The sequence below is a fragment of the Trachemys scripta genome, chromosome 2 (assembly GCF_013100865.1).
Source record: "Trachemys scripta elegans isolate TJP31775 chromosome 2, CAS_Tse_1.0, whole genome shotgun sequence".
Lineage (NCBI taxonomy): Eukaryota > Metazoa > Chordata > Testudines > Emydidae > Trachemys > Trachemys scripta.
This window is the reverse complement of record NC_048299.1, coordinates 63,950,756-63,968,449: the sequence shown is the minus strand read 5'-3', so window position 1 is coordinate 63,968,449 and position 17,694 is coordinate 63,950,756. Positions and strand designations below refer to the sequence as shown.

Below are 17,694 nucleotides of genomic sequence, written 5' to 3'. Positions count from 1 at the left end.
CCTAGACAGAGCAAGTTGTAGTTCTATCTAGATTTAGGTGAACCCAAGGGTTGCCCTGTCTACACTAGGATTTTACAACATGCTACCTGTCACATGTTAGCCATCATGTTGTAAAAACACCATCTAAATACAGTAAGCAGTCAGAACAGAGATTTATAGGGGTCAGTCAGAGCAGAGAGATTTGTAATCATGCTACAGTTATTTCAAAAGTTACCATATAATGATTATTTACAACTTCCTGCACAAGTAGCAGTACAGGGATTTACATGCTGTACCATTATCGACAAATAATAGTAGTGATGCAAGTTAGAGATCCAGAACCAGTCTGCGCACAGGGAACTTCATAGTTGGAAAAATCCTATAGTTAGGCTTCAGTAATGTACAGCATCCATGCATTATGTTAAAGATTATTCCATTTCAGTATAATGAAGGGTAATAAGCATCTTTGTGTATCTGAAATTGGTATTTTTCTTTAGTCCAGTAGTCTGTCACTGGTTTACACTGATTTGAGATTTCTCATTATTGTTTAATATAGCACCATTAGATGTGATTTAAAGACCAAAAAGACTTGAAATCATTAACTATGTCTAATTTTTTTGTATATGTAGTAAGAATGGTAAGGATTGCTGTTTTCTATATTAGCTGACTGTACTGTTTGTTTTTCAAAATAGATATTATTTCAATTTTCCTTTGATAAGCTGCAGTTGATTGGTAATTCTAAATTATGGCAAACAAATGAGTCTGAAAGTGCTGTGATTTAGTTTTTTAAGAAACCAAGCCCAAATGGCTATAGAAATGTTAAGTCATGTCTCTAAAGGGGTGTCAAATGTTACTACCATGGTCAAAGAGAAAGTAAATTCATATATATGGAGCAGCTGATGAACGCAGATTCCTTATCTGCCTAGAGACATTGCTGTACGCAGACACATCACTGTCTTTTTGTAATGATCATTTTGCAGATATTAGCATTGTTAAAGAAAGGGGTGATGGGAAGGTTTGCCCTGGTTACCTTCCACCTTTTCACCTTAGATCTTTCTCCACTCATGTAAACAAAGCAAAGACTTTGAGATGTTGCTAATATTTAAAAAACTTGAGACCATACTTATTTTAAAAAAATTAAAATAGCTTACTTACAATTTATTGTGGTATAAACTCAGGATACCCTGGGAATTTTATAGAGGATTACTGGAGATCGGGGAGGTGTGCATAAATGGGTCTGGTAGCTAAGGTGTCGATGTGCCTTCTTCCCCTTGCTTCAACCATCTGCCTTTTTCCTCCTCAGTTCTTACCACTGTATCTCTCCTCAGTTTCCTTCTGCCACACACATTCTTTCTCTCTGTCGCATTTGCTCTTAGGCTCTCATTCAACAAACACTTGTGCACATGTTTAAGTACGTGAATGGGCCCCTTGAAGTCAGGGGGACTATTCAAGTGCATAAAGTTAAGCCATGTATAAGCATTTGCAGGATTGGAGGTTGTCTTTGTTTTCACCCTCGCCCACCCACAACTTTCTTCCTTTTATTCCCTAATGCTCTCAATACACTTCCCACTATCTGGTGCTCTCTCATGATCCAATTGAGATGACTAGAAACATGGATACCAGCCCAAAGTCCAACAGACACCATCACTTCAAGTAGTGCCTACAGTCTCATGCTGTACATGGTTCTGACATGTGGGGAGAACTGACTATAGATGGCTGCTAAGGGGGAGGCTTTAGATAGACCATAAAAACAGATCCAGGAGTGGTCCCTCAGGTACATATGTACTCACCTATTCTGCTGGTAGTTTCACCAGCTCAGCTGGTTGACAGCTCCTTGAGGTGACAGTATTCTGTTCTTTACAAAAACAAAGCACTGTATTCTGTAAATCTGATCAGTGCAGACCCTGTAAAAGAGGCATTCCTGGTTTTCAGAGATCATGATTATCCTAGTTGTTCTGAAAAGCTGAAGTTATGTTCATTTACATTAATGTATAGCGGGTTGTAATGTATAGTGGACAAGACAGATTGCTTACTGTTTTCTTGGGCCAAGGGTGAGGGAGTGGGCGGTTGCAAAATGTATTGCATACCTGACAAAATAAAGCCAACGTCTGTCCTGGATGGCATAGCTCTTCTAGATTAGCACGTCCTGCTTGAACAGTCACCAACTAGCTGTGGCAGCAGCTACAAAAGTGTTGTTGTTCCTGTTGCTTCTTCTTCGAGTAGTGTCCCTATGAGGCTCCACTGTAGGTGTGTCTGCATCCCTGCGCTGCTGATTGGAGAACTTCAGCAGCAGTGTCCGTTGGGCCCACACATGCGCTGTCTCTCCTCGTGCTGCACCATGAGGCTAGGCAGCGCGCACGGGCTAACCATCCTCGGTTCCTTCTCAACTGCCCCTGGCTAGAGACAGAGCCTTTAGCTGTCCCTTAGCGGATCGTTAACTCTTCTTTTCAGTTGTTAATCTTTAGCTTTTAGAAACCCTTTAGCCTTTGACTTTTATTTGTCCATGCCCAAAAGAAAAAAACAACCCAACAACAAGAAGAAAAGACTTGGTTCTTGTGTCGACCCCCCGATGTCGGGGGCACTCCTGGACAAGGGTATGCCCGGCTCTTCAGGCTTCAGGAAGTTTCGCACTTGCAGTGAGGCAATCCCAGTCACGGTCAAGCACTCTCAGTGCATTCACTGCCTCAGCAAGGGCCACATCCAACAAAAGAGTTCCCTCTGCCAGCAGTTCTGACTGAGATTTTGCAAGGACAGAGAGCTCCACCAGAAAATCGTCTTTATGGAGATGGCTCTCTGACCCCAGCCCTCCAGAAGGCATGAGTCGTCCCCTCAACCTTCGACTTCAAAGGATAGTGGGTCAAAGAAACAGTTCGGGGACTTCTCTCCCAAGTCAAAAAAGAAAGCAGGAAATCCCCTCAGCAAGCTCCGGGATAGCCAAAAGTGATCACCCTCTCACTCGGTATCCTCGGCACTGCCGGCACAAGGATCATCCGGCACCCATACCTCACGGCAACCGTCAGTGTCTGGTGCCGCTGATAGGCCCACAGACGTGGGTACCGAATCTTTGGTACAGAGAGACAATGGCAAACCCCCTAAGACGCTCCTGCTACACGAGCTGTCCTCTGTACCAGTGGTGGCATCGGCCCATCCAGCACCAGAGAGATCAGTATGGGTGAGATCTCCATCTCCCCTGGCACCACCACCAACTCCCGGATGCTCGGTAAAGGCAGAATTCCATCAGGCCGGTGACCTGGCTATGTTGGAAGCTCCTGGCTCTTCGCCCCTTGGTACCGAGCTCATGGCACCGAGCCATGGCCGACTAAGGAGTATTCTCCCACAGTCATGTCATGCCCCTCCAATATTGAGTTAGGGATTGGTCAGTAAGTCGGACAGGGTTTCTCTGTACTCCTCCCAAGCTCCATATAGGGCTCAATATTAACAGGGTCTGAGATTATATCACCAGACAGCACCATCACCATCTTGGTATGGTCACCCATGGGCACGTCCACCAGGCCCTATGCTACCCTAGTGGCCATACTGGGACCCCTGGGTGGCGCACCAACAGCCTGCCTCATGGGCATCGAGTATCACCTGAGAGCTTCTGAGGCATGCCCCCTCAGCTACAGCATCACAGGCCTGGGATCCACAAGAAGTGGAGGATCAAAAGATGGACAGAGGAGGAGGTCACACCCAAGGCCATATCCTCTTCTTCGCTGGACAAAGCAGTCATGCCATTGCCACATTCCATGGCAGATGACTTCCGCTTGTTCCTAGATCTGGCGAAGAGAGTGGTGGACGTCCTCTGCATACTATTGGAGGAGGTTAAAGATACACACCACCAGCTTATTGACATCCTCTAGTCCTCATCTACCTTCAAAATTGCCCTCCCAATCAATGAGGCCATCCTAGACTGAGCTAAGATGGTGTGGCAAACCCCAGCCTTGGTGACCCCAACATGCAAGTGGGCAGACAAAAATATTATGTCCCCACAAAGGAATCAAGAGTTCCCGTTCACTCACCCACCACCCAATTCCATTGTGGTGGACTCTGAAATCTCGTGGCCAACAGCACGACTCCAGGACAACACCCTATGACAAAGACTGGAAACACCTTGATCTCTTTGGTAGGAAGGTGTATTCCTCAGCTATCTTACAGTTTCGAATTGCCAACTACCAGGCTCTCTTAGCAAAGCATGAGTACATAAATTACATGACTTTATTGATAAGCTGTTGGAGAGCTCCCAGGATTCCTTCAATGCCATCATCCAAGAAGAACAACTTTGCAATCGTCTTTTGACTCCGCCCACTTGGCTGTCAAGATCATCTCCACAAATACGATGATGAGATGGGCCCCAAGGCTCCACCTCTCAGGATTCCCAAAGGAGGTGCAGATCACAGTGGACGACCTCTCTTTTGAGGGGATGAAGCTCTTTGCTGAGAAGACCAAACCCTCTCTCCATACCTTGAAGGATTCCAGGACCACGCTCCAGGGCACTGGGAATCTATACACTGGGGCAAAAGAGACTTTTTAGCCCTCAGTACCACTGGAGGCCTTATTTGTCCCAATTCCCATCACAATGGCACTAAGTCTCAGAAGAAAAAGGGAAAGTTCTCGAAATGAAAGCCTTCAGGTGCCCAGTCCTCAACCCAACCGTGTGCCCCTAAGCATCACTTTTGACAGGCAGGTCGAGGCACTGCAAGACCACTCCCCACTACTACCTGCGGCCATGTACCCATTTGGCCACCATTTGGCAACGTTCCACAGTGGCTGGGAGCTCATAAAGTTGGACAGATGGGTCCTAGAGATCATCAGATCTGGTTATTTCATCCACTTCACCTCCCTACCCCCTCTACAACACCCTTCCCCATCCCTCTTCAGGGACTCTTTTCACAGAACTCTACTACAGCAGGAAATAGATCAGTTCCTGCAGTTAGGAGCCATAGAACCAGTACCTCAACATGTACGAGGCAAGGCGTTTACTGTCTGTACTTTCTGATACCCAGAAGGAAGAGAGGTTGGAGGCCCCATCCTGGCCCTCAGAGTTCTCAACAAGTTTGTCAAAACTCAGAAGTTCCAGATGGTCACACTATCAATGATCATTCCGTCACCAGAACAGGGAGACTGGCTTTCAGCCCTCAACCTACAAGATGCCCATTGTCACATCTCAGTACTACTGGCTCATAGCTGTTTCCTCAGGTTCACTCTGGGAAACAACCATTACCAATACAGGGTCCTTCCCTTCGGACTTTCATCAGCCCTGAGAATATTTTTCAGAGTTCCCTCAGTGGTGCCCACATATTTAAAATCTCAAGGGATAATGATCTGTCCTTACCTAGACTACTCTCTTCGGTGCCCAGTCGCTTCAGGAGGCTCATCAAGACACTGAGGGCATGATGCGCTCGTTCATGGAACTGGGCTTACAGATGAATGCCCAGAATTCAACCCTCACACCAGTGCAATGCCTAGAATTCATAGGGGCCGACCTAGATGCACTACAGGACAAAGCCTTCCTACCTCAGGACAGATTTCTGTCCCTGATATCACTTACAGACATGGCTCAATGCAGCCCTCAAGTGCCAGCCACAATCTGCCTCCAGCTCTTGGAGCATATGGCAGCTGGCATGGTGGTGATTCCACACGTCAGACTGAATGGGGACAGCTTGGATAAACCTGTCACTGTCCACCATGATCAAGAACTCCCTGGACTGGTGGAAGAACCCAGCCAGTGCATGCAAAGGGATCCCCTTCTTTTGGTGCCACCTTCGTCACTCCTTACCCCAGACACATCATAGGATAGGGCATGCATTTAAACTGTCTCACAGCGCAAGGCAAATACCAAACATCCCAACTTGAGGATCCTCCACCTTAAAGCATGGCTTCTATGTGGCTCCAGCACTTATAGAGCTCATGCTCAAAGGAAGTGCAAGAGGTTCTACTACCCACTTACCTTCAGAAATGTTCCAGGTTCCAGATTTTGTGCACGTTCCAACAAATCTCTCCAGTGTCACCGGCTCTTCCACGTATTCTGGAATATGCTCTGACACTTAAAAAATCGGGGTTATCCCTGAGTACTTTCAGGGTTCACCTAGCAGCTTTTACAGCATTTCACCAGACCGTAGAGGGGTACTCCGTACTTTTGCACCCGACCACTAAAAGGTTACTTAAGGGAATAATAAATCTCTTCCCTCGACTTCACATCCCTCGTGGGACCTAAACCTAGTGTTGAAAGGGCCGCTAGGCCCCATCCTTCGCTAGCATACCCATCGATGAAAACAGTCTTTCTGGTTGCAATTATCTCAGCAAGGGGAAATAGCAGCTCTGATGGCGCATCCCACGTACACAATATTCTTCTCTGACAAGGTTAAACTCAGGCTGCATCCGAGGTTCATCCCTGAGGTGACCACCTCGTTTCACATGAGTCAATCTATTCACCTTCCCGCCTTCTACCCCAAGCCTCACCGAGACAATAGGGAGGCCATATTGCATACCCTAGATGTTAGGCGAGCCCTTGCATTCTACCATGACAGGACAAAGGCCTTCAGGATGTCCCTTTGACTATTTCTCTCTATGGCAGAAAGATCTAAGGCCTCAGCAATATCAGCCCAAAGACTCTCCAAGTGGGTCTCGAATTGCATCAAGCAGTGCTATCAAATTCATAACATGGCCCCTCCAGATTCAATCCGTACACATTTCTTGAGATCGATCTCCTCATCTGTCACCTTCCTCAAGAATGTTCCCATTTCAGAGATCAGTAGAGTGGTGATGTGTCATTCCACACCTTTGCAGAACACCGGGGACTCTGCCTCTGATGCCATCTTTGGCTTCACAGTACTAACTCTACTCCAAAGTCCCAGCCCTGCAAGGGGATACTGCTCAGGAGTCACCTACAGTGGAGCACCCTTAGGACACTACTCAAAGAAGAAGGTTACCTTGTGTAGTAATGATGATGCTTCAAGATGTGTGTTCCTATGGGTGTTCCACAACCCGCCCTCCTCCTCTCTGCTTCAGAGTTCTCGCTATTACTCTGTGGTAGAGAAGGAACTGAGGACGGTTAGCCCGCGCATGCTGGGTAGCCTTGTGACGCAGCACAAGGAGAGACAGCACACACGTGGGCCTAATGGACACTGCTACTGAAGTTCTTCAATCAGCAGCACAGGGATGCAGACACACCTACAGCGGAGCACTCATAGGGACACTACTCAAAGAACCATCGTTTCTGCCCAAGGCGGTAAGTAACTACTTCTTCCATCTTTAAAGTTGCTCACACTAAATTTATAATGAGGGGAGCTTATTTTTTTTATCAGTAGCTGATTTTTAAAAGATCAATAATTGGTGTTCTTCATTTTAAAGTTTTTGTAATGTGCTGAGTTCTTGTTAGGATAATGCCTATGCAATAAAATAAGGTAAATGGAGAACTGTAGACTGATCTAAAAGAATACATTTATAAATCTGCAAATTCCAGATTAGTCTGTAATGTTACAAATAATAGTTGAACTGAGTACCAAGGCACTGAGGGTGCCACCCAATTGAAAAATCAAATTCTGCTAATATTAAATTAACCTTACTCAGCCTACACTATATTACAGGAAAAGATTGGGCATCAGTACTGCTTTCTTGTGCAAGATAGCGTGCCAACAGCATAAGAATTAAAATATTGTCCTGTTCCTACTGAAGGAAGCACTTCATTGACACTGAGGTTAAATTTAAAGCTTGAGTTCAGTGTACTGTATGTAGAGCTTGTTACCCTAAAAGGAAAATAAATGTGATGGTGAAAATGTCTCTGAAAAAAAACTGGCTAAGTTGTTTCCCTTTGTGTGTCACAGGATTTCTTGTTTTTTCAGAAGCCACTTAGGGCTTGTCTTCACTATACGCCTGGATCAGCGGGTAGAAATCGATCTCTCGGGGATCGAATTATCGCGTCTCGTCGGGACGCGACAATCGATCCCCGAATCGACGCGCGTACTCCACCAGCCCAGGTAGGAGTAAGCGCCGTCGACGGGGGACCCGCAGCGGTCGATTTGCCGCCATCCTCACAGCGGGGTAAGTCGGATCAGATACGTCAAATTCAGCTACGCTATTCGTGTAGCTGAATTTGCGTATCTTAAATCGATCCCCTCCCCCCAATTGTAGACCTAGCCTTAATCTTTAATTACCAACTGGTGATGTGTTCATAGAAGAAGAGAGTTTCTCCTTCAGTTAGTCTCTGTGATATTGACTGTACCTAATTTTTGTATCATTTAAACTACAGTACAAAATTTAGTTTTCCTTTGGGGTCCTTGATTCAAAAAGGCTTTTGATTTGAATGCCACTTTATCACAAGCACATATTAAAGGACCAATATGAAAATGAAATGCCACCAAAATTATGTTCAGCTATTGGAGTGTCCAGACTACTATTTATTTGGCATGTTTACATTTCTGAAGTAGTTGTAGTAACACAAGATCTTTGTAATCAATATAACATTATGACATGCCACTTAACACAGTGTATTTGAATTAACTATATATTTTAACTCCCTGCTGATTATGTCTGGAAAACAAGTGTGTTGTTTCTGGGGCAGAAGGGAGCAGCTGTGCTTACTCAAAGCAGAGCTACATAGTAATGAATAGAATAAACTGCAGACTAACAAATCTGTTACTTTTTTGTTAATTTTAGTACTGCATTACTGACAACACAATTTCATACGCGATTAAGACAACGCATATTAAAATCAGCAACATAAAGGTGTGAGTTTAGCAGCGCCCTAAAACAAATTTCCACAACTAAACATATTTTGCTTCTAGCACTTCACAATAATAGCACAACTCTCTGATATTATTTTGTGCATTAGTATCAGAGTTGCACTATCGTGAAGAGCCAGAAGCAAATCATGTTTAGCTGTGCAAATTTGTTCACATCTTTATGTAAATAAAAAAATGTCTTTACACATTGGGTTTTTTTTTCCAGCATACCTGCTTTATTTAAAAAAAACACACCTTTCTTTGCCAAACAGCCCATTAATTTTTGCCAACTCTATTATACATTTTTCAGGTACTGTTTTTGCTTGGTTCATGTTTCTTGTGTGGAGTTAGTGTCACCATCGTTCAATGAACTACAGGTTAAAAGACTTTATTTCAATAAATTGTATTTGTTCTTGTAAAAATCCTAAGATGTTTTTATTTATTTACTAGGAGATGTAGTTACAGGCAGCGAAGCACAGATGTCTGTTCCTGCTCAGAATCTAACAGCCCTCCAAGGTACAGTTGCTATGGCAACTCATAGTATCTCTTTGCCTGCAGCATTGTCATTGGTCTGTCAAGGAACCCCCAACTGATTTCACTTGTGATGTTTCCATTTCCAGTGCTTATTAACTCACTGTCCTTGTCCATCCACTGAGTGGCACTGTTGTTCAGAAGAAAAAAGGTTTCCATTAAATTCATTAACATGATGACGCTGAGGGTGGCTGTGATACTGATTTACATTACTATGTGCCAACTTCTGTCTTTGCTAAAAATCTGATTAATCTTGTATTTTGTAGTTAATTTCACACGTTACTTTGTTAATATTCAGGTGCTCTTTTTTGGTGCATATATTCACAATGATAATCTTCGACTGAGGCATTTTGGACTGGAAGCCTGCTGTAATTAGCAAGAGATGCACTTTTATAGTTTACTTAAAGAGAAGGCTTAGCTGCCTGAATGTGAAATATTAAGATATAGATATCTGTAGGTGAAATTGTTTTAAATAAATTGAAAAAAAATGAGTTGAAAAATTTTATACCACTTAGAGTTTGATAAAGACAGGGGAATTGTACAGTAGTTTGCATGAACTTTGAAAATAATTAGCAAAGAAAGTCAAGTTAATAAGAAACAACACCTGTAGAAATCATTCTTTTCAAATTTCAGTACTGTGCAGCCTGGTTACTGCAACTGCCGTATTATAGATTAGCAGTTCTGAGTACTTTTCACTTCTCCTTGAAATCCAGTTCTACTTTGGCTTTCATGGCATAGGCCTCACTTGCTTATCATCCTCTTCCCCTTTTCATGGGACTGCAGAGGGCTCTCTCCTTGATTCTTATCTTGCTCCATTCTTTATCCCTGGACAGACTCCTCAACCAACCTGGATTCAACTATTACCTTTATGCTCACTACTGACAAATCAACTTCTCCACAGCTGATCTGTTTTCCTCCTGCCCAGGCCCTGATTTCAGTATGGATCTCCAGTGTTTGTTTCTGTATGGCTCATCTACAACTTACCCTTAGTAAAGCTAAAACCAAACTGGTTTTTTTTTTCTTCCTAAATCCTCTCCACTTTCCCTATCCTCCACTGAAGTTACTGCCACCATCCTCCAGGCTCACAGCCTGGAAAGTACACCTCTACCTCGATAAAACGCGACCCGATATAACACGAATTCGGATATAACACGGTAAAACAGTTCTCCCGGGTGGGGGGCGGCACTGCGCACTCCGGTGGATCAAAGCAAGTTCAATATAATGCGGTTTCACCTATAACCCGATAAGATTTTTTGGCTCCCGAGGACAGCGTTATATCGAGGTAGAGGTGTAACTTTAGCCCCTTACTATTATTCTTCCCACATATCCAGGTGGTATCTAAATCTTGCTGCTACTTCCTCCAGAATATATAGAAAATCAGAAACTTCCTCTGTCCTGAAACTAAAATGTTCATAACTCTTCTTATCCAATTTTGATTATCACGACCTCCTTCTCTTTAGCCTGACTTATATCTGAGTCATCATCTCCAATACCTTCAAAATGCAGTCACTAATACTCTCTCCCCTGCTCACCAGTCTGTTATCCCCTCTCTGAGTCCTCCTCCTGGCTTCCCATTGTACACCGCATTCATTTTAATCTCTCATTTTTGCCTTCAAGGCTCTACACGCCTCCACCTCAGCCTTTTCGCCAACAATGCCAACTGCGATACACAATTCAATTTCTTCTCCTAACCCAGCGTCTGTGCGTTTTTCCAGGGGTACAGAAACAGGGCCTTTGTAACCACAGGACCAGGCAGAACATCAGCTGCCTTTAGCAGTAGCCAAATAGTCAGTGTTGTGGAAGCACTGCTTCTTCTAGCGTGGGGAAGGTGTACCAACTGGAGTACTCTCTCTGCATTTTGACTTGGCATCCTCAATCTCTGTGAGCAAATAGGCAACCATTTCTGCATCCATGCACATGTATATACATAGTAAACATACTGTATGGTAGTGTGCCCAGATTAGTCTTACGTTTAGTACTGCATAGCTTTTTCTTTTCTTCTGTACATTCCTGTGATGTTTTTACCTTGACTTTTCTGAAGTCCGCAGTGTCTAGATTGAAGGCCCCCCCTCCCCCCGTGCATGTTTCCATTCCAGAAGGTTGGACTATTAATATGCTGTTTTGAGCTCCTTTTAATGAGGGTGGAGTGTATTGATCTTAGATTGAGTAGCAGAGGGGAGAGGGTTGTTGTGATTCAGTGATGTTCCAAGGTTGCTAGTTGAAGTACTAGAGAAGAATGGGCTGTATTTAGCTAGCCGTGTTGTCTCGTTACTATATATAGTTCTGTTTGTCGCCTTCTTACACATTGTGGTGGCACATTCGAGGTAGGGGTTCTGTTCCTTATTTATTTGTTTTGATTCTACTTGATTTTCCAAAATTATATGCTTCCTTAGATGTCCTCATTGTGGTTAGCCATTCTGTAGAGTGAGTGTACTATGCCATTAGTTGGTAAGTGTGGTGAATCAGTGGGACATGCTACAAAGTCCCAGCTGTTATTTTGTATTTACTCTGCTGAGGTCCTGAAACCTGTGCCATGCAGGCAATGCTCAAATGTGTTCTTCCAACATAAAATGAAGGTTCTTAAGTTTTCAAAAATGGACACAGGTGGAATAAATCTGAAAAAGTTGACACAAGCATTATGGTAAGACTTTGTGATTTCCACAATGCAAGGTCTCAAGGAAGCTGCAACTCGGCCAAATTTTAGACTGACAGCGTTGGAGTTTGCTATTTAAATGGGTCCTGTTTGTTAGTCAAAGCATATAGGGCTGGTTTGACTTGTCTTTGATTTGTTTTCTCTAATTTTAGATTTGGCAGCCTTTCTTGTCATTGGTCATTCCTGTTTTAATTAATTATGATTTGCCACTCCTTTTTGATTCTTGATATGTAGCTCTTGATCCTCCCAATAATTGTCGGAATCACAGTAGTGCCCACAGGAATGGAGTAGACACAAAGGTCAATGGTGATTATTTTCCTTAGGTTTTCTCAAATTTATGTGCAAGTTCTTTTTTCATAGTCTAGTGTCCATTTTAGCGATCACTTATGTCTGAAAAATATAGATATATATTTATGCTCATCATTTCTTCTGTTTAGCGCTTTCTATATTTTCGCTTTCATAGCATTCCATGTAATTTTTTCTAGTTCTCATTTGGTTATCCATTTGTATTCAGTAAGTGTTAAATTGTTCAAATCTCTTGATCTCATGTAAGTAATTCCTCTGTAGATCAGTATTGTTGTACAGTCCACTGAGTTCCGTGTTATAGATAGTTTTTCTAGTACCAGGCTATGCAGGTCATTTATAAGTATTGATTTATTTTAATCTTTTCTGTAAACTGTGAGCCTTTTTTTGTGCGATCTGTCTGATGGCCTGGTATTTACCAAAAGGACAGTTTGCTGCCCTTTTCCATTTCCTGTGTGATTTATATTTTTGGGGGTTAGTCCTGTGAGAACATGCAAAAATACTTTCACTTTTACAACTCACCTTTTCCATTTTGTGGGTTTGATTGAAACTGTGGTATTGTTATTTGCATGCATGATGCTGTGATGTGTTCCGAGTACTGTATATCTATTTCTGCGTATATTGATGGTATCTGTGAACCTATTGCTACGTCATCTGCTGGCCCACAGTGTTCACTAATGTAGTTAACAGGTTGAACACAAAAGTATGTAATGACATCAGATGTAATATAAGATCTATCATTTTTTCACATTGTTCTTTGTTTCAATTATCCTGAACAAATATGGAAGTTATCTATTCATCACTTATTCAGGGGGAAAATAGCATATTTAGCTTACCCTTTATATGTTATGTATTTTTTAAATTTTTCTTCTCATTCTATCTTTGATTTCATACTCCCCACCCAATAAGTTATTCTTATTTTTAGCATTTATATTTCCCAGCCATGACTTGAGATCCATGAAATATACCCTTCAGATTACATCGTAACTATAAAAATGTTGTACGAAATTCTGAAAAGTTGCTGTCAACCATTGTGATGGGTTAGAAAAAGAAGTGGTATATAAGGTAGGTAGGACATAAACTCTCTAAGATTTATTTCTCAATCAACACCAACAACTTGGGCTGTATTCAGAAATGACCTGAAGCGTCTTATACTTCCACCACTGCACCCTGACAGGTATGGATGGAACAATGCAAGTTGCTCCATTCTTTCTTTCTCTGAGAGGGTCCAAGTCTTAGTCTGGGGTAATTCTGCCTCAGGACTTTCTCATATGAGATACACTGGGGTCCTGTACTATCCACGTTCCTTTCAGTGTGTACGTAATGCTGCTGTGGTAAAATTGTTCAGATAAGGGCTAGCTGCTGAAACTGAATCCTTGCAATATGGGAGGTTATGCTGGTTGTGTGGGGCAAATACCAGGAAGATACAATAGGTAGATACCTACCTTCTCAGTTGACGCGGCATTTAGCTTTTGTTAACAAGTTCAGTCTCAGGGCCCACTAGATACTACCTACTTTGGACGTTCAAAGAGCAGTAGTATCCAATATTGTTTTTATTCATGTTCATTATTAAAGGAGGTTGGGACTTTTCCTTTGGGCACTGACCCTTCCTAATTTTGTCACCTCCAGATTAGTTTACTGTGACATGAAACTTCTATTAACGTAAGTAGAAAGTGGCTTCCAACTTGTTTAGCGGTGGTTTTCACGTGGAGCATATTACAGCAGTGCTCCATCTGCACTGGATCCCAGAGTGTTTACAAGTCTAATTCAAGGTGCTAATTTGATCTATACTGCTCTACGTCATTTACTATAAATCCTGGCTACCTTGGAGATTGCCTCTTTCCTCATGTCCCTTCCCTAGAGCTGAAATTAGCAGAGGTGATTGATTATTGTTGCTGCTGCTATTATCTAAAGCTTCAAGATTTAAACCATTAAGGGATGGAGACAGCGCACTTTCACTGTGTGGCCCTTGTCTCAGGAACTCATTTCTCCCAACAAAGCCAAAGTTAGCTGACTGCAAAGCCTATCTGTTTCTTTCAGTTCTTTCCTGAGGGACATGGCTTAGGAGCTTGAAGGTTAGTCTGAGTGAAAGCTGTTGACTCCTTTTAGTTGTCACTGTATTAAATTTTTTTGTATCAATGTGGCTTTTTTTTTTTAAATGTGTATATTACCCAAGAGAGCGTCACAGGCCACTTTATAAACTAAATTGCTAGGGAGAACATTCATAAGCAAAAAATATTGAGAAAAATTAGACCAATTATCTTTTGTCGAAGATCTTCAACCACCATCTCCTACATTCATAATGATTCCAACTAGACTATCAAATATGGGATTTAAAACAATAGCTGAAATTTCAAGAAGTTTGAATTCAAACTAAATTTCAAATCCAAGCCTAGTGAGTCAGGCTCAGCTCTGTTTGTTTTTTAGTCATAAAATACAATGTACATATTGGAGCATTTATAAAATAATTCAGAAGATGTTTCAGAGCATGAGGCCAAAAGTGGTGATTGTGAATAGAAAAGTGCAGGAGTCATCTTGAATTGTGTTTTCCATGACGATGGTTTCATGTTTTATCCTGAACCTTTTTTTTTTTTAGCCCTGCTTTGGTTTATACTCTTGTCATCATTTCAGAACCAAGCTGAACATTGTTTTCTACTGTAGAAGATCAATATCAGGCGTTCAGTGTATTCATTCATTTATTTAGACAATTACATTTTAATGTGCAACTTTCAGCATGCTACCTGAAGCCTCTCTTGTTTCAGTAAAGCAGCTAGAAAAATAGCAGCTTTGTCGAATGGTGAGGAATATGACCCTTTTTAAAGGTTCTTGTAATTTTATGATTTCTGCTTTCACTCTGTTGAAATTTTGCCGATTTCAGAAATGGCCACCATCTTCCATTTCAGTTTATGGGACTGAAGCCTTGGGTTTCCCTCACAATGATATCTGCCATTCCTTACGGCATTTTCAGGTGAAATGAGAATACCCACAGCAAAGATGGCCACCATCACCCACACTTTCCAATGGTGCTGAAGCCAGGTTGCCTTCAGGAAAGATGGTGGCTGCTTAGTGACCATGTAAAGGTTGAGAAGGGAATGAGAAACTGTGGGTGCATCAGGGAGGGGGAATATGTTAGAGGATGGGACAGAAAGCTCTGAGAGACAGAAGGCAGGGTGAGGTCAATGCAGAGAAATGTAGAGAGAAGGAGACAGACTTGCAGGGGAATGAGGGAGAGGAACGCAAAAGGAGATTAAAGGGAATTTGGGGAAAAGTGGGAAAAGGTTTATTCATCACCTTTTCTACCCCCCAGGAAGCTTGTTGAACATTCAAATCAATCCTCCCTGCATTCTGCTCAATTACCCACCATCTGATTCTGCAGTGTGTGATGTCTTATTTACTTCTGTGTCCTGGCCAGTTCTTCAGACAAGATTTCAGTGTATCCAGTTGTTTGTTTTTAAAGTGTTTTCATTTGAAGCGTCTTCCCAAGATCACATGTTTGTTTGGGTTTATACTTTTTCTTTAAGAAAAGCTATAATTTTTATCAAAAAATTAAACCCAGTATTATGTGCAGTACATATTGCAAGTACCAGAATACTATTGAGAACTCTACAATGGGGCCCAGCCAACCAGAGTCTCTTGGATGTCTAGGAGACTTTGCCTGGGTGGACCTCATTCTAGGATTGAGGCCTTAGATGACAATGGACAGTGCTAATGTATTTTCTAAATATATATAAAAACAAAAAGTAGATTTGTGTTCCCTAGTCTTCTAATTTTGATTAATCTGTGGTGTTAATGTTTCATGTGGCTTTTTGGTATCTTAATCTCTCTTTCTTTCTGCAGCCTTTTCTAACTTTGTTTTCTATTGTTTTATCTCTATGTTGTGTGGTGTGGATTTATTATGGAAACACATTTCGAGGAGTAAAACTGCAGTTCATATTGGAGGGAGGAATGTGATTTAACACAGATAGGGGGTTGTTAAATTTTCAGAATAGTTTAAGCAACAACCATTACAAAATACAGACCAATCTAGCATCTGTATGGAATTATATATAGCATATGCAAGAGTGAAATTGGCATGAAAGGCTGAAGCAGCAATAAGCTTTAGTAAAACCAAGGGCAGATTGTAAGGAGATTTACCAGAAAACCAGTGAGTAACTTTATACCTGTGCGTGCGGGTCACTTCCTTTGTGTGAATGATTTTTGGTGTCATAGAGGTTAGTAAAACAAAAGGGATTCACAGTCAGAATAGCTGACCATACAATGTGATGGTCACATTCTGAAGTGTACACTGAATTCACAGGCGTAAGCATGCATGAAATCAAATATAAGGCCCTACCTAATTTGCGATATTGCAGCAATTGCAGATCCTGCAATATTAGGATTCCACCGCCATTTTGTCAACCAGGTGCCGGACACGGGCTGCCAGCCGCCAAGCACTAGCAGAAGGACCCCAGCCACCCGGGGCTGATGGAAGGAGCCCTTCGCAGTAATGACTGTAATATAGATGCCGCAAAATGTCTGGTTATCAAAAAAAAGTAGCAGGCATAACATCGTACTTGGATGTTTATATTGTTCCAGCAAATTTTTCTGAAATACGTTTTCTCTGGCTTTTCCAAATTACTGCAATTAATAAAGGTCTGTTATTACTTTTCCACCATTTTCAATGTCTTGTCCGCAATTCAGCTGCAATTATTTGACAATCATCCCGTGATTCAAGTAGGGTCTTAATTATATATCGATTCACAGAAGGAGCAAAATCAGAAAAGAGAAGTGAGAGAGAAAATAATTACAGAAGACTAAAAAGAATGCTGGTCCATAATTTCTCGTGGCATTTTATAACTTTTTTCACTGCAATAGTATTTAACTTTCCTTTCAAATTAGGATTTTGTGCCCCTATACTAGATCTACTTTCCCATATACACCTTTAAAAAAGCTTTTTTAAAAATCCTAGCTCCGCTTTTCTCCTCCATCCCAATTCATCTTTGCAACCCTAGTGACAGTACATCACTTAATGAAAACTGGGATATTAATTGATTTTGTTATGGGGCTATTAAATTAATATTTTAAATAAACAATATTAAAAGCAACCCTGTTGACCTAAATAAATGTTTTTGTTTCTTGCCAAGGCTAACTTTGTTGGTAATATAGGAATTGTCATTTTGCATCAGATCCGTGGGCCATCTAATGCAGTATCTTCTCTCTGATAGTGGCCAGCACCAGATGCTTCAAAGGAAGGTGCAAGAAACCCCACAGTAAACTGCCCCCTATGAAGGCCTCATCCAAATCTCTGATCGTTGAAGAGTGGCTTACGCCCTGAAGCATTTTTATATTTCTTCCTAGATGTGATTAGCATTAACTGTAATAATTCTAGATTTCCTTCCTGGTTAAGTTCTTGGCCTAAACATCATCATGTGGCAATTATGCACTGAGTGAATAGTTTTTCCTTTTCAGGTTTGAATTTGCTACCTGTCAAAGTCATTGAATGTCTCCTTGTTCTTGAGTGATCTGAGA

The 17,694-nt window shown here is 41.9% G+C and overlaps 1 protein-coding gene across 2 annotated transcripts in view; it reads left to right on the top strand.

Annotated features, from left to right (window-relative positions):
- Nucleotides 1-17,694, top strand: part of TBC1D5 (TBC1 domain family member 5) — a 474,884-nt gene that overhangs the window by 390,041 nt on the left and 67,149 nt on the right. Inside the window, exon 18 of one of the 2 annotated variants that reach the window (XM_034760747.1) lies at nucleotides 9,150-9,215. The exons of the other annotated variant lie outside the window; for it this stretch is intronic. Within the exon in view, the coding sequence (XP_034616638.1) occupies nucleotides 9,150-9,215 (66 nt within the window). The remainder of the gene's footprint in view (nucleotides 1-9,149; nucleotides 9,216-17,694) is intronic. 2 annotated transcript variants of the gene reach the window in all.